This window comes from Ovis aries, chromosome 2 (assembly GCF_016772045.2).
Source record: "Ovis aries strain OAR_USU_Benz2616 breed Rambouillet chromosome 2, ARS-UI_Ramb_v3.0, whole genome shotgun sequence".
Classification (NCBI taxonomy): domain Eukaryota; kingdom Metazoa; phylum Chordata; class Mammalia; order Artiodactyla; family Bovidae; genus Ovis; species Ovis aries.
This window is the reverse complement of record NC_056055.1, coordinates 178,178,871-178,205,341: the sequence shown is the minus strand read 5'-3', so window position 1 is coordinate 178,205,341 and position 26,471 is coordinate 178,178,871. Positions and strand designations below refer to the sequence as shown.

The 26,471-nt window shown below is 41.0% G+C and overlaps 1 protein-coding gene across 28 annotated transcripts in view; it reads right to left on the bottom strand.

Annotated features, from left to right (window-relative positions):
* Positions 1-26,471, bottom strand: part of NCKAP5 (NCK associated protein 5) — a 1,152,446-nt gene that overhangs the window by 122,934 nt on the left and 1,003,041 nt on the right. For 10 of the 28 annotated variants that reach the window (XM_060410132.1, XM_060410119.1, XM_060410120.1 and 7 more), the window contains 5 exons: positions 23,882-23,983; positions 18,185-18,373; positions 9,156-12,910; positions 8,104-8,281; positions 676-754 (listed from right to left, as the gene is read on the bottom strand). In XM_060410132.1, the coding sequence (XP_060266115.1) occupies positions 676-754; positions 8,104-8,281; positions 9,156-12,910; positions 18,185-18,373; positions 23,882-23,983 (4,303 nt within the window). Of the gene's footprint in view, positions 1-675; positions 755-8,103; positions 8,282-9,155; positions 12,914-18,184; positions 18,374-23,845; positions 23,984-26,471 lie in introns of all 28 variants that reach the window. The other 18 variants (XM_060410117.1, XM_060410129.1, XM_042244936.1 and 15 more) reach the window with 5 other exon arrangements.

Genomic DNA, 26,471 nt, shown 5'->3' with positions numbered 1-26,471 from the left:
TAATAGAAATGTAAAGAAAATGAGTGAGTTGGAGATTTTGGCAAGCTGTAAATACTTAATCTGGGGCTTCCCATGTGGTTCAGTGGTAAAGAGTCCACCTGCCAACACAGGAGACACAGGTTTGATCCCTGGGTCAGGAAGATCCCCTGGAGAAAGAAATGGCAACCCAGTCTAGTATTCTAGCCTGGAAAATCCCATGGACAGAGGAGGCTGGTGGGCTACAGTCCATAGGGTCACAAAGAGTAGACATGACTGAGTAGCTAAACAACAACAGTATCTATTTAGTTCTCTGGGTAAAACATATTCAATTAAAAAAAGTGTTCAATATAAGAAAGTTACTACTCCACATTTCAAGCCAGTAGAAACTGGATCAATTCAAAGTTGATTTTCTCCTCAGAAATTTTTTACATCAGTATCATTTTCATTGTATATTGACAAGGTCTCACCTTAGTTTCCATTTGTAAACACCTATGTTTTCTTCATAGGCTGTGCTTTGACCCATTTATTTTATGGTAGTTTCCAATATTTAAGATAAAGATAACCAATAATCAGAAGTTAAAATCCTATCCTGGTATAAGCGGGCATGAGACATGTTCTTTAAGAACATGCCCTCTCTGAAATAAGGTTGCATGTAGAAAATGTCAGTTAAAGACGTATGGAGCCATGAATTTTTACCTATGGTATGGCTCTGAAATGCAGAATCTGCAACTGTATCTTCTTCATCCTCTTGCAGGTGTTCATTTGCCTCTCTTATCTGCAGAAACAAGGAAATACTATGAGTTCTTATGTGTTATATTAAATTGATTTTGTAATCCTCAGAATATTGGTGCATTATATAACAAACATGGGTATGTATGTGTCTGAGTATATGTTCATATATACACATATATTTTCTTTAGTTCATTTTACCCTACTCTACTGCTTGGCGTTATTACAAGTTTTAATTATAAGAGCATATTTTCAGAAATATAACCCCAGCTCTTACAGGGCATCTGATTCTGCAAAGATTTTCGAGATAACAGCTTTAGGTTCTTCTTCCTCTTCTTCTTTTTTTTTTTTAATAGTTAATAAAGTCAGTAACAAAGCTATTAGGAAAAATTAAGTCTAAGGAAACATAATTCTTCCAGGGACAGTGACTACCCCACAAGTTATTTTAATGAGAATAAAGAAATACACTTAGATCTTTTGACCTTTTCCTAGAATATAACTCTAAGAAAATGTTATTTTGTTGTTGCTCTTTCCAGAATGAAATGTGAGGTGACTATGATGCGTGCTCAGTGAACTAGGATGGTGATACATTTATTTAGATCTTTTTCATGTCAAAAACACCCTCCTTATATTTCAGCTGGGATATTCAGAGGAGTACCAGATGGAACTTGAGCAAGAATCTAATAAAATCACAGTATTTCACAAATGACAATTTTGAAATCCAGCTACTTTCTTTAAAGATACCATAAATGCCAACACTGGAACTAAAACTCATGCCCCGTACATCCCAGTCTAGTAGCAGTAGTAATAAAAACAGCCAATGCTTAACTACTATGCATCAGGAGCTGTTTAAGCTCCTCACACCTATTCTCTCATAATCCTCACAATGCTAAGAGGTTAAGTGCTATTGTTAGCTCCGTTTTGGACATAAGGGCCCTGAAGAAACAGAAAAGATAAGCAGTTGTCCAGGTGGTGAAACCCAGATTCAAACACAGCAAATCTGGTTTCAGATTTGTGTTCATTTGGTGAAATTTTGTTATTCTCCAATTTCCACTGAACAATGTCAGTGTAAGCTTGGCCAAAGGGTCAAGATAGCCATGGTCCTTGGCAGAATGATCCTGAAAATCTCTTTGAAAGTGCATTCCAGCCACCCAGTGATACTAACGTGAACCGTGCAATGAATGTAGTGGCGGTTCACTAGAGGTTGTCAGTGAATTTCTTCAGGGGTTCAAGTTGAAGGCTGAGAAACCATTATTTTATACTTACAACATAGAAAGTCATATACTTGTAAACTGATCTTGAGCTAGACTTAGATTTCTACTTTTTATCTCTTACTTTTCATAATTAATGGAATAAGAACAATTATTTACATTTCATGACTATGGTTCCAATAACAGAAGTAACTGGTGCGTGATCCATACATACTAATAGCCAGAAGATGGCACACTCAAGGGGGTTTGTCAATGGCTATTTGAACCCTCACAAGGAGAGTGTGCTAAGGGCTGAGTATCCAGAGGCCATGCTTCATCTCTTTTTCTCCCCATCATCTGTCTGCTGTTGGCACTGTTTTGTTAGCACATCTGGAGAAAGGGAGTTAGGGAGTAAGGGAACGATCAACCAGCTCTGTTTCTAGTATTTATGGAAGGCAGAGAGGAACATCTCTGTGAGCACCAACAAGACTATATTACTTATTTGCCTTCCAAAGTTCACCTAGCTCAGTGACCTCTTGTAACAAAGCTGCCAAGAAACCCAAAAGGAGGGAGATCCAAACACCTTCATTTCCATTAAGAATTCAACAGGAAATTTCTATCCTCATTTATAGAAATATCAAGGAAGTCTATTTATATTTTCAAACCATTCCAACACTTATGACAGGATGTTCCATATTTTCCCACACCTGTTATGTAAAATAGTATTTCCTTTGGGTTTTTCTAAACCAACCAATTTTAAACTTGAATGGGGTGCTGCAAGGTGGATGAGTCAACATCTCCGTCAGTCTGTGAAATACCGAACAAAAGAATCCAGTAATTAGAACAAGGTTATCATCTTGGGAGTTAAAGCAAAAGAGGCTTAGAGAAGGTTGGTGATCTCTTTAAGGTTATAAAAGAATTTCAGTTTTAAGAATGGGCACTTTTGACCCCTATTCATCGCTGTAATTTAATTTTTTCAGAGTGTACCATATGGTCACATTCATCCTTTCCAGAACTTCCCAAGAACTACTGTATCTTTCTTAGTGTCTAGCAATTAGGTAGGCAGTATTTCAAATACACAAAAACCATATTTTCATTTAAGAGTAGCAAAAAATTTTCTGTGTGTGTGTGTGTGTGTGTGTGTGTGTGTGTATAAGTGCCCCGTTTCTCTTCCCAGTGTCTTCTGTGGAACTTCACCACCACTTCTGTTTAAGTATCATATTTAAGAAGGAAAATAAAGCCATCTTGAGTTCCTACCTGTTAGCTCCTTGTCAGAACTTTGCTATGGAATTAAGTGCTTAACAGCAAATGCTAAATGCGGCCTCTTGGGTATTTATCAGAGGAACTGGGCTTGTAGTCAGGCCTCTAGTTCCTTCAGCTCCTCTGGGCTAACGATCCATGAGGAGCAGATGACCCATGAGGAGCAAATGACCTATGAGGGCAAATTTTGAATTGGAAGGGGATGGATGAAGAATCAACAAAGGAATGGAAAATAGGATAGTGTCTTAGAATGGCACACTTGTCAGCTCTAATTATCCATACAAATAGATTTCAATACAAAGTGGTGAGTAATTAAAAAAATCCATTTGCCTATGGAAATGAGGGGCATAATTTATTTTGGCAGCAGATTCCCCTTGCTAATTATATTTTTCATAGGCTGAAATTAAAATTAATTTTCACTCTTGATCACACAGGGGCTGGATGCTGGCAAAAGGTTGTGGAACTTCCAGGGGGCAAAGGGCTGCCAGCTTAAGAGGAAGAATTTGTCAAAGTGAATTCTTCACATGGCAAAGGACTTCACAGATGGGAATAGTCACAAAACCAAAAAGTCGGATTCAGCAAACAATGGTGTTTAGAGATTTATAATTTCTTCAGCCATTGCTCTACCAGAAACAGATACAAATCAAAGTCAGTAATGTCCCACTTGGTAGGAAGTATTAATGGCAAGTGATTCATAGACAACAAGTGTGGACTTTTTTCTTTTGGCCACACAATGGGGCATGTTGGATCTTAGTTTCCCAACCAGGGAGAGAATCCATACCCCCTGCATTGGAAGCACCAAGTCTTAACCACTGGACCAGCAGGGAAGTTCCAAATGTGGGCTAATTTGGTTTCAGTTTGCTGTCAGTATTTTGGGCATTTTTTAATGGTGCATGTACCTTCAACTCTTGCCCATCTTTTGAGCTCCGCAGTTGTAGTCAAGAGCTTACTAAATACCAGTTTCTAAAAAAAATACCAGTATCTAACAAGTAACTATTAAATGTCACTGTGCCCATTATATTCTATTAACCTCTCCCATTAGAAAAGGCTGGGAGGAATGAGTTACAATGGACACAGAAGGAAACAGGGAGAAAATAATTCACTGCTGACAAATATCTACATAATTGCAAAATAAAACCCAATATTTGGGGGACATCCTTCATTTAGAATTCTGTGTATATTTCTTCTTTGAATCATCCTAACATGAATTGCTTTCCCAGAAAACAACATTTTGATGTTAAAGCTCATTGAAAAGGAAAAGAACATAATGAACCTCTGTGAGATGAGAGAAGTGATCTTTAGAGGGAAAACTCCTGGAAGGCATTACCTTTAGAAAAGTCAGTCATTTAGAAAGCTTTGCAGGAGGAGGGCAAAATAGGCATGCTTCTTATTAACATCCAAATAGTATTTAGAACAGAAGTGTTCAATTAAAGATGTTGAAATTCTAAAATTTTGCAGAACTTAATAAGATGATAACAATTTGTGTAATTATTATACTATTTTATACTACTTCATCACCACAACTTTAATGGGATTGAATTTGATACTTTATTATTGGCATATGTGATTTTTTTCAGCCTATGTGATACTAGGTGAAGAGAATACTCATAATTTAAATTAAAATACCCATATTAAAATGGCCTTCTCTTTCCAGGTATATGATCTTGTTAATTTTGTTAGTGATTTTTATTTTGTCCAGTGACAGTGAAACAGGATCTGTTCCTTTGAGACTTCTCATTTCAGAAAATTATCTAAATTCATAGAAAGGAAGGATCTACAAGCTATAGAAAGGAGAGCGTATTTCTTTCTGACTTATTTACTTAATACTGCTGCAATCTTTTCCGGGGATGCCTTTTTCCCCTCTTATAATGATTTTGCATAATTTAAGTAAAAGTATAAAGTAATATGGCCCTTGTCAAAATTACACAAAAATTAGAGCTAAGTGGGCTGTAAATCATGGCATAAATGGGGACATAAGCCTCTAATTAAGGCTCTGAAAACAGAAAAAGATTTAATTCGGTAAAGTGTTAATGGGATTTTTACACATATTTTAGAAAGCATCTAGCAATCTTGAAAATGGATATGCAGTCACCAATGAATTAAACAGAGGTGTGCTACATACAGGGACTTGTTATATTACAGAAATAATTTTTCTATTATATTACCATAGATTAAAATAAAGGCATCCCAGGTGGAGCAGTGGTAAAGAACCTGCCTGCCAATGCGGATTGGCAGCACAAGAGATGCAGGTTTGATCCCTGGGTCAAGAAGATCCCCTGGAGAAGGAAATGGCAACCCACTCCAGTATTCTTGCCTAGAAAATACCATGGCTGGAGCAGCCTGGTGGGCTGCTGTCCATGGGGTTGCAAACAGTCAGTTACAACTGAGCGACTGAACATACGGACACAGATTAAAATAATGAAAAAGCCTTAGGACTCTCGTGATTAAATATAGTCTTAGTTTGTAAAGGGCAAGGATGATGGTATATTATGGCATAAAAATTATATTTTTGGCTGCATCTCACATTATTCAGAATCTTAGTTCCTGACCAGGGATCGAACCCATATCCTAAGCAGTGGAAGCACAGAGTCTTAACCACTGGAACTCCAGGGAAGTTCTTGGTATGATTTTTGAAGAGTGATTTTATTCAGGGAAAAAATATGCTATTGTTTTCACCCAAAATAACTACTGTGAGAATTTTTTGCAACACACTTGCAACGTAAGAAGCAGATAGCATATTTACCTTGAGCCCTAGTAGAGGAAAATTCCCTTAAACTCTTGATTTTAAAAGGTTAATGAGCATTCACATCAGTGTGCTCTGGTATTATAATTTTCTTATTTTGCATCTAATTTCCTTTCCATATAGGCTGATAACATATAATAAATAGGTTTTCATTGCTATTCCTTTAATAGTCCCAAAGGGGATTATGGCCATTGTCCTTTCTAGAATTAGTAATTTTAGTCCAATCCATGTTGATGATCATAGAGATGAAAAAAATTGCATTTTACATCTGAAGAAATGACTAGCATGTCAACTATCTAGGTTAATAATATTTCTCTATATTGAAAGCTTCCCAGCATGTCTTAATTTCCTCTTGCAGCTAACTAGAAAATTAGCCTGTGAGACCCAGGTTCAATCCTTGGGACGAGAAAATCCCCTGAAGAAGGGAATGGCTACCCACTACAGTATTCTTGCCTGGAAAATTCCATGGACAGAGGAACCTGGAGGACTACAGTGCATGGGGTCATAAAGAATCAGACATGACTGAGTGACTAACAGCTGATGGATTATGTATACTTGGAGTGGTTAGGGAATCTTTGTTCTCAGAAAACAATAAACGTGTTTTTTGCAGATATTCTGGGAAGATGAAATGAAACTTGTTACTACATTGTAAAAGACTGAAAATGAGAGAAGAAAAGCAAGGCAAATTACTTTCCCATTAGGAAGTAATAGGAAAGTAAAAATGAAATTGTAAAAGCCAAACAGAGTTGTTGTTGTTGTTTTTTTCCTCCTTTTTGGTATTTTTGTACAGTGAAGATATACCCCAAGCTGTCAGAACCATCTTAAATGGGGCATAGTTAAACTGAGTGCCTCTGATAAGGGGCTTTGCCAGGCTATCAAAGTTTTAGATCAGCTGGATTGAATTTCCAGCATATTGCACATTTCCACACATTTATTCTCTCTCTTTCTTTCAGTGACACTACAAGGGCAGCCTTAGATACACTTCTAATTTGAGATTTTATAATGCAAGGGACATCTATGTTTTCAAGAAAGGGTGATATCATGGAAGCCAAGAGCAAGAGTAAGGGGAAAGAAAAAAAAACTTTTACAAAGAACATAGTCTGCATACCATTTCAGAGTCTGAAAAAACAAAAAAAGATCTTGTAGCTTTTTAGAGTAGAGAGCTGTTTAAAAAAAAAAAAGCATTTAAGTGTACATTTGTTTCAAATTAAAGTGAAACTTTAAGGAGCCCTAGAGTTTAATTATTATTAACTAATAATTAATAATAATGCCAATCATGATTACTACTAAAATCTCCTCTATTCTTGAACCACTCCAGAAAAACATGACTAATTCCTTCATTTTTCAGGTTTTCCTGAAAAAGGAAAGAAAAAAGGTAGTACGTAGTATATTTTATAATCTTTTATTATGAGTACACAAATATATGGATATGGTAATTCTGCAGAGATTTTTTTTGTTGTTCGAGTGCTTTAAAGTTTACATAGAGACACAATGAATATCACAAGATCAATGATGTAAGAACAGAAAGAATGTAAGGAGAGGAAGTTCAATTTAAGATAATTTTAAAACAAAAATATTTGAAACTAGCATATCCTGGGGAAATGCCTTTTATTCATTTTTTAAAAGGAAATTACCCCCTGAGTTCTGAACCTCATAATTAAAAATCAAAACGATAGGGAGTTAAGTTCCAAAAACAATACCTTGAATCTTAACTCCTTCTATCTTAGGTAGGATTAATCAGTATATACAACTTAAGGAAAAAAGGGGAAATGCTTAAATCAAATCATCAAAATAGCCAATATTCTCTTAAACTATTCTGCACTTTTATTTTTTCTAATCATTTTCATTCCCTTCTGTGTTGCTGGAAATGATGGAAATAATCACCATAACAAATTCCCAGCACAAGGGTACAACGTGAAGGTGAACACCCACAGCATCACTGCCTGCACTGTGATCACACCAAGGTTCTGAAAAGAGAGCTACAAAAGCAGCAGCATGGCTGGAGGGAGCGGGGACCCTTCCAATCTAGCTGCCATCATTCTGTTACAGTGTCTCCATGACTTCTCTCTCTCTTCTCTTTGGTTTTACCTTTCTCTTTCCTGGTCATCCCTTGCCTGTATTTTCATCAGTAAAAAGTAGACAGAACCCAACTAGCCCATATAGGGACCTAACACTTTATAACCAGGATGGTGAAGTACTTACCGGGGAGCCTTTCGGTTTTTCCATATCTGCTTTGGTTTTGATGTTTTTCTTGTGGTTTCCTTGAGTGCTGAGAGAGCTGCTGGTGAGACAGGAGCCCTGGGGGCTGCCCTTTAGCACACTCCTACAGGAGAGATTATTTGATCCACTTTCCGCCTGTTGAGCTGCTTTCTTATCAACTCTGCAGGTAGAAAGTGATTCCTCTGATCAATTACATTGCTCTTCTTCAATCACTCTATTTATCCCAATCCTTTAATGTTTAAAGTAACCTCCATATATCTCCTTGTCTTTAAACCTTTGAGTGGTTAAGTGCGTCTCACTAGCCTTGGTCAAATCTGCATCTGCTATTCCAGCAGTGTGTCAATTTAGATTTGATATACAATAATTTGTTTTTATTTTTATGATTGCTTGTGAGATGAGTGGGGTATAAAATAAAAACCTGTGAGGAGTGATTGCTAAATATATTTCTTCTTTTCTCCATTTTAACTTATTTTACATTGGTGTATGTTATCATAGTTGCAGGTACACAGCAGAGCAACTCAGATATACATATACATGTGGCGCCCTGGATGAGAGTGGAGACTAGGGGAGAATGGCTAAATATATTCTGGCTTAAGATCAGCAGAATATGTAATTATCTCTGGAAAGTTTCAAGTGTAAGTTTGTTTGGTACAATAAGTGAGATCAGCATCCTTTAAAATGTATGTGTAATTTTCTTCCATTTCATGCCATGTGGATCCACTCATGATTTCTAGTGTAGGTTGAATTTCTATCAACCTTGATAAAATTTACCATTCTTTAATTTCAAAGACCATTGGTTTGGTTAACAGAGTAACATGGACTAAATTATCATTTTATTGCTAACTTTTATTCCATTGTTTAAATTCTGGCTAATGTATAAAAGATTGCTATGATGCATTCCTGCTTGTCTGAAAAGCATGCTTGACTGGCATTCAATATGCAGGAGACAAGAAGCTCTCCTGGTTGGGGGTGGGGTGGGGTCCTGCACTGCTCTACACACTGCCAGCCTCCCACTCTCTTTGCCAATACACTACCTGTTCAGAAGTTCTGTCATAAAGGTATCTTTCGCTGAACATGGAACAGGGCTGGGTCTATTTCTTGATTCAAACTTCACTTGGTCATAAATGTCTGGCGGTGTTTTCAGGTTATTTCTATTTTGCAAACCACTGTCTGGACCATCTGCCAACTCGATGTCCCTGTGAAGTTCATTTTCCATCTCACACTGTAGCTCAGGCTTCTTTTTCTCTTTCTTTCTCTCTGATTTCAGCTGTTTGTTTCCAAACCCTAAACCTTTTGCATCTTTCTTTTCTGCTTTGGTTTTGGAGACATCCATCTTCCTGCTACTGAGAGCCGGGAGTCTGCTCCTCCGAAAACCGAACCAGCTGGCAAAAGAAGGCCCCGGCTTCGGTTTTATTTCCACAGTGGTGGACTTTGTTTGCACTTGGCCCTTTTCCACATTTTCCTGAATGCACAACATGACCTTTTCTTCAATTGTGGGTGAGAGGGGGGCTTCTGGGTTTACGACACCGGCCCTGGTTGTTGAAGTATCTGTATACCTTCCAGAAGTTTCTAGCTTGGAGGTCCTGCTTGCTGTGAAACTGCTGGGATGCGGTGTCCTCCCCAGGCTCTGTGGGCCTCCGGAGCTATCTGTTGGGGTGAGCGGGCACCTGCAGTGGTCGCTGCCTGGTTCCTCAGGCACCGTCACCCTGGGGTCTTCTCCCTGGGCGTAGGCCTGCTGCTCTTCTGTTCCAGCTGGGGTAAGGGGCTCTTCAGATTTTGGAGGGATCTTCAAAGGCAACTTGCTTGGGCTCCCATGCTGGCTGCTGGAGCTGCCTGTGCTCCCCAAGGAACCCTGCCTGGGGGAAGGATGTCCCAGGGGCCTCCCAGTGCTTGGGAGACCATCAGACACGGGGGCAGATGCACTCTTGCTGGGAGAGCCTTCGGTGGAAGAGCTCTGCCGGGTGAGGGAATTGCCTCTCTCAGCGGTGTTGGTAATAATCTGTGTCCGGACTTTGCCCAGCCCTTCTGTGGGGGGCGTGGGGGGCTTCTCCCCTGAGTGAGCACTGAAACTCTGGCTGCGGGCTTTGGCTCCATTCATGCCTAGAGCTGGTTTCAGGTGTGGTTTGCTGGAGGACAGGGATCTTTTCACAGACCTGTTTTCTACTCCATCTTTTCTATCAGCCCCAGGCATGCTATTTTCCAGTGACTCTGGCATTGCTCTTTCCAGGGGAAGCCCTTCGGCCAAACTCTCTTGTGCTGGTAAACCCACTGGGGACGCATTTATTTCCCCTCCTGTGGTCTGAAGGCTGGCTGGATTTCTGGAGGCCCCTGGCTTAGCCTTGCTCACAGCCACGGAAGTTTTCGAAGCTTCATTTAGACTGTCTTTTTCCTGTTTCCCTGGCACCGTGGAACTTTTCCTGAGCAACTGGGGAGACTTTATGAAAACTTTGAGCCCAACTGGGAGGCGAGTTTTCAGTCCTCTCTCATGAAGGTTTTGACAACCATGTAGGGGGTTATGGCTTTTGAAGGATGCTGATGATGAGGGACTGTTAACCTGAGATGATGGTGATTCATTAACCCCTAAGAAGGAAGGCTTGGAGGATGCGGAGACACTGCCATTCAACTGTTCTTTTCTCCTTGGAGATACACCTTTGGAGGACAGTATTTCCAGTGGCTCACGGGGGGAAGCATAGTTCTTGGGAGTCTGTAACCCTGTGTTGTTCTGTGTGGTCCCAAGTGTTTGGTGAGGTGGGGCTCTGGGGACATTTCTCTTTGGAGAGACTTTTGGGTTCTCCGGGACCATCACAGCAAATGAGCTGGAAGGGCTGTGAGCAGGGCTTCTCATCTGGATTGCTGTTTCTGCAGAAGGCGGTGAGGGAGTGAAGACAGGCTTTCTGAAGGCCACAGACGGTTTCTTCCCCTGTACATCTGTCAGGGTCTGGTTAAAATAAATAACAGGAGCAGAGGATCCTTTCAGAGGGGGCGATTTCAATACCATTCTGGCTGTCTCGTTGGGGACCCTGCTTTCAGATTTGGCAGATGAAGGTGGAGGCAAAAAGTCATAACTGGGCCTGATGAGTAGGGAGACCGACCTGCCTGGAGGGGATGGTGGAGAGGGCGATTTCACCCCGGCCTCTGGCCCTGGATCACAGTGTTTATCCCTCGTGGGGGGCTCCCCATCATCACTCCGTTCAGTGGGGGGCCTGGACAGCAACTGTGATGCTAGAATCTGACTCTTGGAGCTCTGGACCCAATCCCTTCTGCTGGACATCTTGGAGCCATGAGGAAGCTGAGTAGGGGGTTTTGGAATGTGTGAATCTGGCTGCAAATCAAAAAGGGGAGCTGGACCTTCAGTCTTTTTGAACTGTGAGAGTTTCGCTGGAGCTGGTGATTTCTCAAGAGTCACTGGGCCAGCTGAGGGCATGATAAGGGAGGCTTCAGGCTCCCTTACTTTTGATTTCTGAGGTGAAGACTTGCCCCTGGTAGGTATTTTTGTCAGACTTTTCTTCTGACAGATGCCTGTGCCCACAGCTGACCTAGAATGACTCTGGCATGGAGTGACACGCGTCGGCTTGGCCAGCCTTTGAGTATTTTGCGTCACTGTCCTGGGGTGGAAAGACACAGCAGGCGCCATGGCAGTATCATCCACCTCATCTTGTGGAATGTTTCTTTCAGTTTCCTCTTCAGACCTCTTTAAAAAAGGGTAGTCTCTAGCTGCAGGCCCTGGCTGTGAATGAGCAATTCCCTGAGGTGAAAGTTCAGTGTGTTCCATCTGGGGCCCAGCAGGGGCCTGATGGATGGAAATCTCCTTTCTGGTAACAGTAACAAGGCCAGTCTGGTGAGAGCTGAACTCAATGGGCTCGCCGTCTTCTGCATCAAATATCACAGTAATACATTCTTCTGAGGAAGTCCGTTTTACAACCCTCTGTTGCTTAATGAAACTAAACGTCTTTGGCCTGCTCTCTAAATGGATGGGTACTTGGTTTTCTTCCTCCTCAGGAGACCCACGTGAAGATTTTTCAAATCCTGTGAGGATATCCAGGTTCTCCGTGGACTGGTCGGTATCCGCGGTTGCAGACACATCTGAAGGGCTTTTCTCATCACTGCTGTCGATGTGCAGCTCATCCAGGGTCTCCGTGTCATCGGTGTCTGAGGGCTGGAGACTGAGGGTTTGGCAGCCCTGGATGGGTGATACCTTCTCTCTCTGTACCCAAGGCCCCTGCACGCCTGGACACAGCTTCTGGTCCAAGGGGCAGTTGCTGGCACAACTGGTCAGCTTCTCAGGCCTCTCCCTGGAGTAGACCGAGGAAGTGATTTCTGAACAGTGTTTGCCATTCAGCTCCCAGCCAAAAAGGCTGTCAGAGACACTGTGGGTTAATTTACAACTGTGCAGCCTGCAGACCTGGTTTGGAACCACTTGGACCGAGGCTAAGGAGGAAGCGTCCTCATCAGCCTCGTCGTGAGAATCCATATCATAAACAAATGCCTTGTGGGGATCCGTGCAGGGGCTCCCTGTGTCTGTGGGTTTGCAGGGTGGATATTCCTTCAGGCTGCTACTTTTAATTCCTGGAGAATAGATTCCTTCATTGGAGTTCATGCAATCTTTATAACCCCATTTGGTTATCACTGATGGGGGTTCAAGTAACACTTTTCGCTTCTGGAGCTTTCTTAGTCCTTCCAAAATGTGGCTTTCCTTGATGCGAGTTGGAGGTAGTTCATCTGTAGGACTAGCAAAGCCACTCGGGAGCGAAGAGTCAATACTTAACCTTTTGTCCCAATTTTGTGATGACTGCTAGGAAAGAAAGAGGAGATATTAGACATGATTGAGCCCTGTGGATCACTAGTTTATAGAAGGAAAAGGCCATCATTAAACTTAGTTCATCCTAGTGGTTAATAAATATTCATATATAAATGTATTTATTCATTAGTTAATGAAAACTAGTTTATTATGTAGCAAAACTCTACTTTGCCAGGTCCTGAATTAAGGATTGCATGATATAGGTAAATACAAGATAAGGTCCCTGCCTTCAAGGAGCAGATGACCCAGGAGAAGTTGGGCTCAAATACTGTAAGTTAAGGGAGCAAATGAGACATAGAAAACTAGTAGGTACTCTAGAGTTTCAGAGGAGGGAGACCACAAGTGTGTTTGAAAAACCACAAAAAGCATGTAAGAGAAGTTCTCTCTATTCTTCTCCTTCCCTCTTTCCTTCCTTTGTTTTTATAACAAACTTAGCCCTAGAAAGATGGATAGGTTTGTTGCCTTAGTCTAAAAGTAGAGAAGGACTTCCCTGGTGGTGCCGTGGATAAAATTCCACCTGCCAATGCAGGGGACACGGGCTTGATTCCTGGTTTGGGAAGATCCCACATGCTGTGGAGCAACTAAGCCCGTGTACCACAACTCCTGAGCCTGTGTGCTGCAACTACTGAAGCCTGTGTACCACAACTCCTGAGCCCGTGTACCACAACTCCTGAGCCCATTTGCTGCAACTACTGAAGCCCTTGCACCTAGTTCCTGTGCTCTGCAACAAGAGAAGCCACCACAGTGAGAAGCTGGTGAACCACAATGAAGACTCAGAACAGCCAAAATTAAATAAATAAAAAATTAAATTTAAAAAATATATATTTTTTAAACTAGAGGAAATAATTTCCAGGTAGAAGAAATGGAATGGCAAAGACCTTAGTTGGAAAAGTACACTTAAGGAACACTTAGGGAATAAGCAAGACAATCTAGATCACTGTGCAGCATTTATGGGAGGTGAAGAGGGTAAGAGGAAAAGTGAGTTGGTCCAGGCCTTATAGTCCGTTCCATTCTAACGACTGAAAGTTAGAATGTCATGCAGCTTCAAGACTTTATTTGATAGGCAGTGAATATCTATGAAATATTTATACACATAGAGCAGCTGGCCATTTGCCGTTAGAACCCATAGCAATGATTGACCTACTAACTTTGAAAGGTCAATTTCCTGTTCTTCATATTTCTCCAAATACCAGTATTAGTTCTGGAGAAGTGACCAAGAAATGACATAGAAAAAACATGGCATTCTCCTCAGATATTCACATTTATCAAAATATTGCTAGCAAGAAACAGAATGGCAGAGGAGGAAACTCATGCTGGCCGAGCATCTGCTGTGTACCAGCCACTGACCCAGTACTTTGACTTAATTTCCGAACAAGACCATGAAGCAGACAATACCAATCCTATTTTCAGGGGAAGGAAACTGAGATTCAGCAAGATCTGTCCTTTGGAGATCATACAGTCAAGGAAGAGCTAGTGAAAAAGTTTCAACTCTGGTTTCCTGGGCCCTTTCTATGACTCAGTTCTGAAGTGGCTGCATGGGGATCTGAACCAGGCAGTCTGGCTCTAAAGACTGCGCATTAATCTTGAAGTGATACTGCTAGAGTCAGGCTTAGCCTCTGTTCTCCCCTCTGTATTAGTCAAAGTCATAATAGAGACCATAGGTTACTCCAACAGCCCTCTTCTGAATGAAAGTTGCAGAATTTAATCACAAACTAGCACTCAGGGAAATTAGGAGGCTCAGAACTAATGACTCTTTTTAAAAAGGCTGCATAATTAATGCTGAAGAATGTCTATGAATGAATCTGATACATGTTCTCAGTACCAATTTTGGCTAAGAGTTACAGCTCCCGTTGGCCTCTCTATTAGCTGCCCTGCAATCCTGGGACCCTGAACACTCACGCATATGCTCCTAAGGAGACGTCAACTCAATGTCACAAACTTACTTTGGAATTTCAGATTTTTACTAAGCAGTGGGCATTTGCCTGCATTTGCTTATACTGAAGACTTTTTTCTGTTTTGTTTTCATAAAACTGACCTTTGCTATCAACGTGTCTTTTTTTTTTTCTATTTGTTATATGTATATTTAATTTTAAGTCAAATTATATACTCTGGAAAATTCTCCAGGGTCAGAAGTTGCTGTGGAGAGATCTATTTTGGTGATGCTTCCCTTCCCCCATTCCTTCTCCTCCTCTGCTGTGCCATTAAAAACTTCTTTGGAAAGCAGAAAAAAAAAATCCCTTTAGTGGGTATTGTAGACTGACCAGTGAGTAGACTGCCACAGCTTGGGTTTCTAAGAATTTCCATGATTCTGATGTCACATGCACAGTAAAGAAGAGAAGCCAGATAGAAGTACTCCATCAGAGCTTGAAAGGGGCAGATTTGTTCAAGCCGTAGAAGATGTGCTCTGCGTCAGCCCACCCACTTCCTTCCTGCCCACAGCATGCCCACGCTGCGGTATGATGCATCCCCAGGGCCAGCAGCTGCAAAGCTCCCAGGGCCCAGGCTCCCTACCCTGTGAGATTAGCCACATTCCTCAATCTGTTTTCCACAGAAGGTTATGGTACTTAATCACTTGAGAAAAGTTGGAGACAATCTTGAAACCTGAGAAAGAGAAGCACAAATCTTCTGTTGGGGAGGTGGTGGGGTAGAGCTCCTCATTTTTTGCAGGAAAGTCAGAAGAGAGTTGCTCTGGAAGGAGGGTAGTGGCTGAATGCTGCTGCTGCTAAGGTAGGAGCTTGGGTTTAATGTCCACAGTTCTTTTCTATTTCTTAAATAGATACCTGTTTCATGTGTTCTTTTTTGTTCTTGTTTCATTAAAGAACATTCTTGGTCTTATGGGAACAAATCCATCCCAACACCTGGGACTCTTCCAAGTTTTAGACTAATTCAAAGTCTAGCCGAATAGTTGAGGTTCTGGAGCCAACTGCTTAGTTCTACTTACTGGCTATGAGACCTTGAAATAAATGTGTAATTTCTCAGGACCTCAGGTTATTCCTCTGTGAAAGAGGGGAAATAAGAAAACCTAAGCAATAAGTTATCATGATCATTAAATGAGCTAGTGCTTATGAAGTGCTAACAATGCTGACACATGGTAATTACTCAGTAACTACAGCCATTTTCCTCCATGAAGGGCAGGCTAGTGCATTTCATGAAGGTTTCATTTTTGCCTTTCCGTTTCTACACAAAATAATACTAAAAGTAAAATACTTATAAACTACCAAAGAGCCAATGGTCATATATTTATTATTGTGTAAGCTAATATTCATGTTCAAATTTATATTGTATGTGTTTATTATGGCAGTTAATACTAAATGAGTACTTGGTACATGGTAAGAACTTAAGCTTCTAAATAATGCCATTTAAAATGCTTTAATAGGGCTGGGTCAATTTGCTGGGTCCCTGAGAATTAAGACTTTTCTCTGGAGAATGTGACAGGCATGCTGGTACTCCATGGCCATTGAGTTGGGACTGTTAAATTTCTGGGTGAGGTCTACCGGAGTATGTAAGAAGTGTCTTAAGAACCTTACGCCTTCTCTTTCAGGGAAAAGATGTCTCCAAAAGATCAAGGTTTGCTCTAACTGGAAAAATTTTAGTCAAAAGAGAAAAAAAAAAAAAAAAAGAAGAAAGGCTGAGACGGAGAGAGGATTAGCTATGAATGAAAAGTGCTGAGCGAGGGGCCCTGAGAGCCAGCAATATTCAGACAAAGAGAGGGAACACCATCCCGACCATCTCCCCAGTCTGGTAAAAGCCAGGTCCCTATCAGTCATTATTCAGAACTCCGAACATCTTAGCAAGAACAGTTTTGACAACACCCCAGGCTCCGCACTTTGCATTTTAAGTCTGAGTCCAAGGGAATAAACTCTAAATTCAAGCTTGAAATCTTTTTCTCAGTTCTTGTTCGGAGTATGACAAACGTCCTTCCTCACCTGAATTTTCTGATAGTTATAGACGTTCCCTGGTTTTTTATACTTCTGACATTATAAACTAAATTTATACAGATGATAGAAAACTGACCTCCAAATATTCAGATTCAGGGCTTCCACACTCTTATACTCTTCACTTTTCTTTTTCTTTTAAATTAGTTTTTATTGGAGTATAGTTGCTCTACAATGTTCTGCTAGTTTTCAGGTGTACAGCAACGTGAATGTTATATTATACACATATCCACTCTTTTTTAGATTCTTTTCCCATATAGGCCATTATAGAGTATTGAGTAGAATTTCCTGTGCTATAGAGTGAGTTATCATTGGTTGTCTATTTTATACATTATACCAATAGTGTATGTATGTCAATCCCAATCTTGTTTTTCTCTAATATAAGGAAACTGTGAAAACAGCTATTCCAGATTCTTGACTTATACCGGTGTGCAAAGATGTTTATTCAAATCATGAAGAAATCTGTCATGTGAGCCCACTTAGCAGATGTGAGTCATTCCAGTCACAGGAGTTATTTAACAATCTGGTAAAGAAACTCCTGGTATCTATGTGGAGACTTTCACTGAAGCTATGGTGCTTGAAATCTACCATAGCATTTTCTCTCTCTACTGTACCTCCTTCAATTTATAGCCAATTAGAGTTTTATGAGGCTATTGCATTGAACAGAGGAGGTCAATATATTACATTGCTATTTTTGAGCAGTAAATTTCCACAAAGCTAATGAGACTTCCAAAACTTCTGGTCATTTATTCTGAGAGAATGTACCCCTCTCCCTATTCTCCAGAAGAAAACCTTCTCTTTGCGCTTTCATAGGATGCTCAGTCTGGGATGACTTGGCCTCATTCAGCCTCATTTGCACTGGACATCGACAAGTCTCTCCAAGCATCACAGCGATAGAGAATGTCTATAAAACTAATTGAAAATGTCTGAGTCAGTCTGAAGCACGGTCAGTTCCATTAGGCCAGGGCTGCCATTCCAACTTGATACAAATCTGTGAACTTGGTGGGCTCCACCAAAGCACAGAAGGAAAATGTCTTTCTCTCCCAAACTCCCTCCCATAATGTCCTCATCATCTGAGATAAAGTCATCATTCCACTCCTCTCTGGCTGTATGACTTCTAGCAAGGAACTTAACCTTTTAGAGCCAATCTCTCCTTCTGTGCAATGAGGAAGATAATATCTCCCCCTATGGCTTTGTGAGGTGTAAAAGAACAAGGACTCAGCAAATGGGTGTTTCCTTCTTGGCCTCCCTCCCGCCTTCCGACTTCCTACCAGAAGAGGCTTTTTTTCTGGTTCCCTCTGATGCTGCAATGCCCCTGAAGGAGCCTTACCCTTTTCCTGAGGTTCTTTCCATCATGCCACGTGTAGGAAGAGCCGCTGGAATACTCGCTGCAGGTGCTGGAGAGAGAGAGCTCACTGCTGCTGTAGCTGCTTCGAGGGCAGAGATGACCTGAGACGGCAATCCCCATGCCAGGGCATTTCAAAGCAGGGGTTCCTGCTTTTGTGTTCAGCTGGCAGCCCTGAAAAAGCAGGACAGCTCTGAGCTAGGACTCTGCTTAGGGGAGAAGAAATATCAACTCAACACCATAATGAGGGAGGCATGAATATAGTACTGTGGTTAGAAACGCAGACTTTGGGGTCGACAGACTAGAGGTTTGACTCTTGACTCTGCCTCAGACTAACATGTGTGGGAAATTATTAAATCTTTTAGAGCTACATCTCCTTTTAAAAAGTGATAACGCTGCCTAGCAAATAGGGTCACTGCTAGGACCAACTGAGGTTCTAGATGAGATGCATGCAGCACCAGATCCAGCTTAGAAGCAGGTGCTCAATCACTGTGAGCTGCCATCAGCATTAGGCAGAAGTATGACCATAGTAGTTTCTCGTTTTATCCCATCACACTGATTAAAGGATCACATCAATATCAAGTCATGAATCTAATGTGACAAAAGGAAGAAGACAGAGCAACTTCTTTGGCTTAAGAGTTCAAGGGCATGCACCCTGGACTGGAAGTCTAACAACCTGGCTCTCAGGCTATACATGCCACCAGATATGAGATACAGAGCACAGAAAACATTTAACTTCTGTGGATCTTAATGTCTTCCTGTGTAGGGTGGGCTAGTTCTACCAGATTACTCCTATCATCTGTATGGCTCTGATAACATCATTGTAAGTCTGGGATCAAATGCCCAGGAAATTATGTCCTGTAGTGAAACACCAAAACGAAGGAGTCAGGAAGCTCTGCTGTACAGATTCCAGGACTTTTCAGGTCAGATCAGTTGGATGTTCAAATGATAAAGAGTTTCACATCAAACAGATCTGGGCCCCACAAGAAGGATCCAGGCAGTTAAAATTCTAGCAGGTCTGCACAAGGCACAGGTGGCAAAGCCATAAACACCCAGCACATCTTGACAGCCACATTACAGGCCCCTAATGTAACAGATGACGCTCCACTAACTGGATGGGCTAAATTAATTTAGCATCCCGATTGCAAGAATGGAATCTCTCCATTACAGTCTCATTCCTGTCCCCTATCTAGAAAAGCTTTGTCTCAGAAACTCATGGATGGGGGAACCATCTGTCTTCGTGTCACTGGCAGAATGGCAAAGCCTCTTACTTATGCACTTTATTGACACTTTATGGGAGCCTTTAGTACCTGAGTACTTATCACCATTCTCCAAATGCAATTCCAACTGACGATGACTAAACACCAGTGTGGTGAAGGAAGGTGATTCTGTTCTGGGAGCCTTTGTGGTCAATAGGAAACCCCTGCATCAGTACAGAGGGCACGTTTAACCTGCTCTCTAATCAATATCCATAATGCTTAATAATGTTAGATTTTCAATATCAGGCATCTTCCTTGCTATTGATACTTCATTTTGGCTGCCTAATCATCTCTTAAAGTGGTCTGAAAATGCCAGGGAATTTTACTACTCTATTTTCCCCCCTGAAATTTGGCTCTAAATATCGCTGAAAGGAGAAAGTTGTCTTAAAATCCAGCAATATCTATTGATTTATGATCTTGTTTATTGCCAGATGCAATTTAGTTAAAGGGAGTTCATGTTTATGTCTCTACAGCTGCCCTCCACACATGGTCCCAGTGTCAGGAGGACAGGCTGAAGGTTTCAGCCACTGCACACATCTGGAACATGCCAGAAACAGACTTTCAGAAACAGCACATCACAATCCACTTCTACTTGTGTGCTTTCGTTCTTCTCCATCCCATTCTCTGATATTCTGTTACTTGAGTCAGCAGGGTGGTGGTCTTTATTTTGGATGACCTCTCCTCTGAGGCTTTCCCAAGGGCTCAAGCAGTATAGGATCCACCTGCCAAAGCAGGAGATGGAGGAGGTGCAGATTCAATCCCTGAGTTGGGAAGATCCCCTGAAAGAGGAAATGGCAACCCAATCCAGTATTCTTGCCTGGAGAATCCCATGGGCAGAGGAGCTTGGCGGGCTACAGTTCACGGGGTCGTAATGAGTGAGACACAACTGAGCAAGCAACTGAGCATGCACCTCTGTTCTGATGGTTGTGTCTACCATTCAGGGAAATATTATGTCTGTGTCTTTTGAGGCCATCAGATCTAAACTTCTCCAGCAGCCTTTGCACACACTGCACAGGTGTTAGCCACTGTTTGCATTCTACTTTTTTCCACAGTACTGAAGCTTATATGTGATTTCCCTGTCTTTCCAGTCTTTACCTTTTCACCTCACCCAATACAATTATACCTATCTTTATAACTCAATTCCCAGGTTTTTAACAAATATGCTTCTCTGCCCTGTTATCAACCCTGTGTGCACCTCTGATAGATGCTGGATTAAGATGAAAGGAAACTAGAACACAGAAGGTGTGCTAGGAGAGAAAAGCATTGTTATCTCTCCCTTGACCTTGAACCTGAGATGTCCTGACATGACAGAGGGTACTGTGAGGAAGTGGGGAAGGCCCATCAGTGTTATGTGGAGGCGGGCAGGGCTGGGGTAGTTAAATAGAAAAGTATCCTTAAGCCAGGCTTTTCATACTTTAATATTCATATGAGTCATCCCAGATCTTGTTAAATATAGATTTGATTTAGCAATTCTGAGGAGGGGTCTGAAATGTAGTATTTTAAGAAATTCCCAGATGCTTTGAGGCTGCTGTCCAAGGCCTGTGCTTTGAGTAGAAAGTCCCTAGCTTAGGAAGAGCTTTGAGAGAGGATAACCTCTCATGTGAATTACCTGGTAGAAAGCTGTGTATCTCAGTCTGACCTGGGATGTGCTGAGCAGGATGAAGGCAGGGGTCTGAGCCCTCCCTGAGGGCAGAGTACTGGAGAGAGGGAGTGTGTGTATAGTGGGCTGATTACAGAGGAATTCCTTGACAAGAAGAGGAAGGGGCTAGTCCTCTCTACTGGGAAATACTCCCACATTTCCTGACCTTGGACAATTGATGTTGGAATTTAAGAAGGGACTCAGAATCTCTGACATCATGACTGAAAGTGAGCTCCTTTTTCCTGAGGTTTCCTCCCTCATCAGCACATGATTATCATCAGGATTATCTGCTCATTTATAAGGTCATTTATAAGGTTTAAATCCTGGCTCTCTCACTGGCTAACTCTTTGATTTGGGGAAAATTACTTAATTCTTCCACACTTTAGTTTCCTTTTTTCTAACCGGAGATAATGAAAGCTCCAATCATATAAGATCAATGTGAAGAGTGATGGGCCTCTGGCAATCAGTAATATGCTTCTCAGGTGGTGCTAGTAGTAAAGAACCCGCCTACTAGTGCAGGAGATGTACGAGACTTGGGTTCGATCCCTGGGCTGGGAAGATCTCCTGGAGGAGGACATGGCAACCCACTTTAGTATTCTTGCCTGGAGAATCCCATTGACAGAGGAGCCTGGCAGGCTACAGTCCATAGAGTCGCACAGAGGCAGACATGACTGAAGCCACTTAGCATGCAGGCCTGCATGCTTAATGACACTAAGTGATTATTAGTAACAATAAAGTTTAGTAACTTTTAGGTTTTGCTACTATTACTAAAAGGTTTTTTTTAGTATGTGTGTGTCTTGGCTCTTCAACAAAATTGTACTTTATGGCTTCCCTAAGGGACTCTGATGCTGTGATGTTGGAGAAGACTCTTGAGAGTCCCTTGGACTGCAAGGAGATCCACCCAGTCCATTCTGAAGGAGATCAGCCCTGGGATTTCCTTGGAAGGAATGATGCTAAAACTGAAACTCCAGTACTTTGGCCACCTCATGCAAAGAGTTGACTCATTGGAAAAGACTCTGATGCTGGGAGGGATTGGGGGCAGGAGGAGAAGGGGACGACAGAGGATGAGATGGCTGGATGGCATCACTGACTCGATGGACGTGAGTCTGAGTGAACTCCTGGAGTTGGTGATGGACAGGGAGGCCTGGCGTGCTGCGATTCATGGGGTCGCAAAGAGTCGGACACGACTGAGCGACTAAACTGAACTGAAGGGACTCTGTATTACCTTTAACATGCCATCATATCTGATGCCTTGCACATGGGATCTGTGATGAGAAAGAGTCGAAAGTGGGTGTACTTTGTTTCTGGGGATCACTGAGGTGACCTGGACAGGCACACTAGCAGGTACTTAGCTCTCATTCTCCATCTCTGCCATGTTCTTCTGTGGCTGTGACAGAAGAAAATCACTTAATTTTTGGGCCACATATTTTAGAATAGAAGACAGCCAGAGCAGCAGAGATCTCATTATGGCCCCAAATTCTCAGCAGGTACTGTGTTATGTACATGTCATGTTATCTCATTTAATCCTCACCACAACTCTCAGAAATAGAACAGAAATATCATTCTTCTCATTTTCCAGATGGGGAACTTGAGGCACTGTTAAACTGAAGCTTTAAAATCTTATCCAAAGTCACCCAATCAATACAAGGTTCTGATGTCAGCCCCAGGTCCCAGCCTCTATGCTATAGCTCTAAGTAAAGCCCTTGACAATAAGCAGAACTCCTGGACATATACAGACTGCCAAGCATCCTCCTGAGAAGAGTTGTAATAGATAGTTATTATTAATAAAATTCTTGTTTGCCTAAAGATGTATGTTGGTCTCCACTGCAACATTACCTTAATTATGTTGATTGAATTGACAAAGTACACTGTTTGCACTATTCAAAGTGTTTTTTTCCCATAGTGTATTTTAGATTACCACCTTGAAGCACTCATATGCTTTAACATCCTTATTATGTGAAATGCAATACAAAATCCACAATTTTAGTTTTTTTTTTTTAAAAAGGAGAGAGACAGAGAATGAAGGCAAGAATTTCTTGGATTAAAATTTGCAACTTAAAAAATTCCTGATCTTAAGGCCATTTTTTATATTGGATGGCATTAGGGCCTTCAAGAATGTTTAAAGGTAATAGTACTCCACTGATATGCAATTCCAGTCTAACTCGAGAATATTCACTTTTGATATAGACTCTCCTAGCTATACTTATAAATTTAGACAGTAAACTAAAAGGCCAGTTATCCACAAATGCCCATCAGTCATTGTTTTAACACTAATATTTTTCATTATATATTTGACTCTTGTATTTTTCAAGCTATCTTTTTTTTTTTTTTTAATGTCAATGAGAGTTAAAAAACCATGCTGGTTAAAGTTTTGCAAAATAAGCACAAAGCTAACCCTAGCTAAAGAAAAAAAAGTACAGCCCATGAATTTTTAACAGTTCATACATAATATATCATAAAAGTAAGATGAGTAATATGGGACATGGGCTTTAATAAAAAGCTCCTTGACCATTTCTCTGTGACTTTGAGATATAATCAATACCCAAAAAAGGTATCTTGGGGACAAGGCAAGATTTATAATATTTTTGCTGAGAGTGACATTTTCTACTTACTCTATCAGCTGGGGGATATGATGCTGAATTGCAGAGAACACAAGAAAGGAAAGTATTTTTATCTATCTGACAACGCTTCAAGGATGCATTTTATGGTTCACTTGTGACATCACATTTGATGGAGGAAAATAACCACCTGAACAAGTATTCTGAAGGCGACAGGGAAACTCACATGCATTTCAACATCAGTTCGTGAGTGCGTCAGACTCTGGCTTCTTTCCACATCTGAGATTAAATCCCCGGATGAAAGATCTAAGATGCGCGAGTGAAGTTTCTGGGTAAAAACAGGCAGAAACTTTGAACAGTGTTGATTTAATTGCTTGTTTCAAAATCCTGCCTCAGACAGGTAAATCTCAAAAGAGTTGACATTTCTAGATTAGCTAACACATATCCTAACCCAAAAAATGTTTATCTGAGGTTATTAGTGTTCTATATATACACATGTGCAAATTACAGCTTATAAACAATAATCACACTTTCACAGTCTGTCAATATGCATTGGAAAATAAGTAGTAAGGAAAAAGAAACAGTAAGAAAAATGTGAATACCCCAATACACTTATTAGCCAGCATGAAAATTAACTTTTGATATTCACATTATGAAACACTCACCATTTTAACCTTATTATGTTGAGCAGTGGTTAAAATTTGAGCAAATAATTATAAAAATGACCTTATTTCTAAACAGCATTGATCTTGTGAAATCTTTCCTTGCACACATTTCAACTCAAAGTCATTAATGTCATCTGTTAGGAACAATTAATGTGAATAGAAAATAATTGCATCAGGGATCTGGGGACTTGGAGGGTTTCATGCATTAATATTCACATGCTATTCGATTATATACTCAATTCTTTATTTCAGTTTTGCTTGGGTGGCCTCCTAAACCAGGGACATTTCACTATATTAATCTTTATCCTAATTACTAAGGCTTTTCTGTGGACATTAAATTTGATCTGTTTAATTGCAAATACAATAAACCTTGTGATTTATGTCTCATGTTTCTGCTAGGCTGATGACATTTTTAAAATGGTACTTGCAGCCTGGTTTGTCTTGGTTACAACTTTTGTGACTTCAGACACTAAAAAATCGAATTGAGTAAGTAAATAATGTGACTGAGATGGCTCCCTCACCTCTGAAAAGTTTTTCTATTCCTTTGTCTCCCAGGAAAGGCCTTGCTGCATGCTGATGTTGATCTGGGAAATGACTGATTCTCTGCCATTAATTCCTGCTAGGATCATCTTAGCGTGCAGGGGTTTGCCGGACAGTCACGTTGTCCCAGCAGATCCATCATGTTGTCAGCAAGGATGTAAATGCCTCTAAAATGAGGCCTGTTTTACTCTGTTTCCCATTTGACTTTCTTCAGGTTCAACTCGTGTGAAAGCCCTACGTACGTGGTTAGTTGGGAAGTGGCGGCTCAGAGGTTAGTCATGTCTAACACTCGTGATCCTGCAGACGGTAGCCCGCAAGTCTCCTTTGTTCATGGCATTTCTGAGGCAGGAATACTGGAATGGGCTGCCATTTCCTTCTCCAGATCTTCCTGACCCAGGGTTCAAACCTATGTCTCCTGCATTACAGGTGGATTCTTTATTGCTGAGCTTGGTTAGTCAGTCACAACAAATTCCATCCAGCTCTCAGGATGAGCATGGTGGTAGGGCTGCGCTGCAACCAATTGCAAGAATAAAGGCTTTTTTTTTTTTTTTTTCCTGCTATGGATCAGTTCTCCTTCTTATCAGTGGAGCCTCAAATCATTTACTTCAGACTTATACTTTTGCTTCTCTCAACCTGTGTTTGTGGAGTTACTTTTATCAAAAATAACATAAATAACTAGTTGTTCATTATTTTGAAAATGCTAGTTTCTCCAAGAAACTTAAGACATAGGTAAGTAGAACCAGGATGTTGTTTTTGCACAATTTCTATAATGCTTATCTCAAGCATTCTCTAGAGTATGAGTTCCCCGGGACCAAAGATCCTTTAAGACCCAAGACCTGCCACAATGTGAATGCTCAGTAAGTAACTGACTGATGCTTCTTACAGCCCATAAAGAAGAAGCTCTCTATATTTTCTCCACCCAAATCTGGGTTTTAAGGACTGAGAGAGTGCCAAAAAAATGATAACATTCTGACTTAAGAACACATTTATCATTATGCAAAGAGTCCAAGAAGTTATGGGAAATGACATTCAACAAAAGAAATAATGATTTTGAGTGGTATATCATGTGATTTGGGGGAAGAGTCCTTATAGATTAGATATCTGACTTCTTATTTGGTTAATGGTTATATTTCACTCCTTTTTACCAGATATATGATGCTATCATTTTGCTTTCAGCATGAGTATGTGTATATATAAACTCATCATCCTACATGATGTTATATTTTATTTTATTTTTATGCAAGTGGTCAGGTTTCCCAGGTGGCTCAGTGGTAAAGAATCCGCCTGCCAATGCAGGAGATGGAGGTTTGATTTCTGGGTTGAGAAGGTCCTCTGGAGGAGAAAATGGCAACCCACTTCAGTATACTTGCCTGTAAAGTCCCATGGACAGAGGAGCCTGGTGGGGTTCAGTCCCTGGGGTCATGAAGAGTTGGACTAAGCGACTGAGCATAGTCAGTTTTCTCCACTGAAATACGTAGAGTCATGAGGGAGAGGGTAAAGATCCTAGAGCAAGGGGACTTGAGTTTTAGCCCTAAGATACAGGTTTTACCAGATCTGGGGATGTAACTGAATCTCTTTGTCTCAGATTACTTGCCAGCCACAAAAGGATGG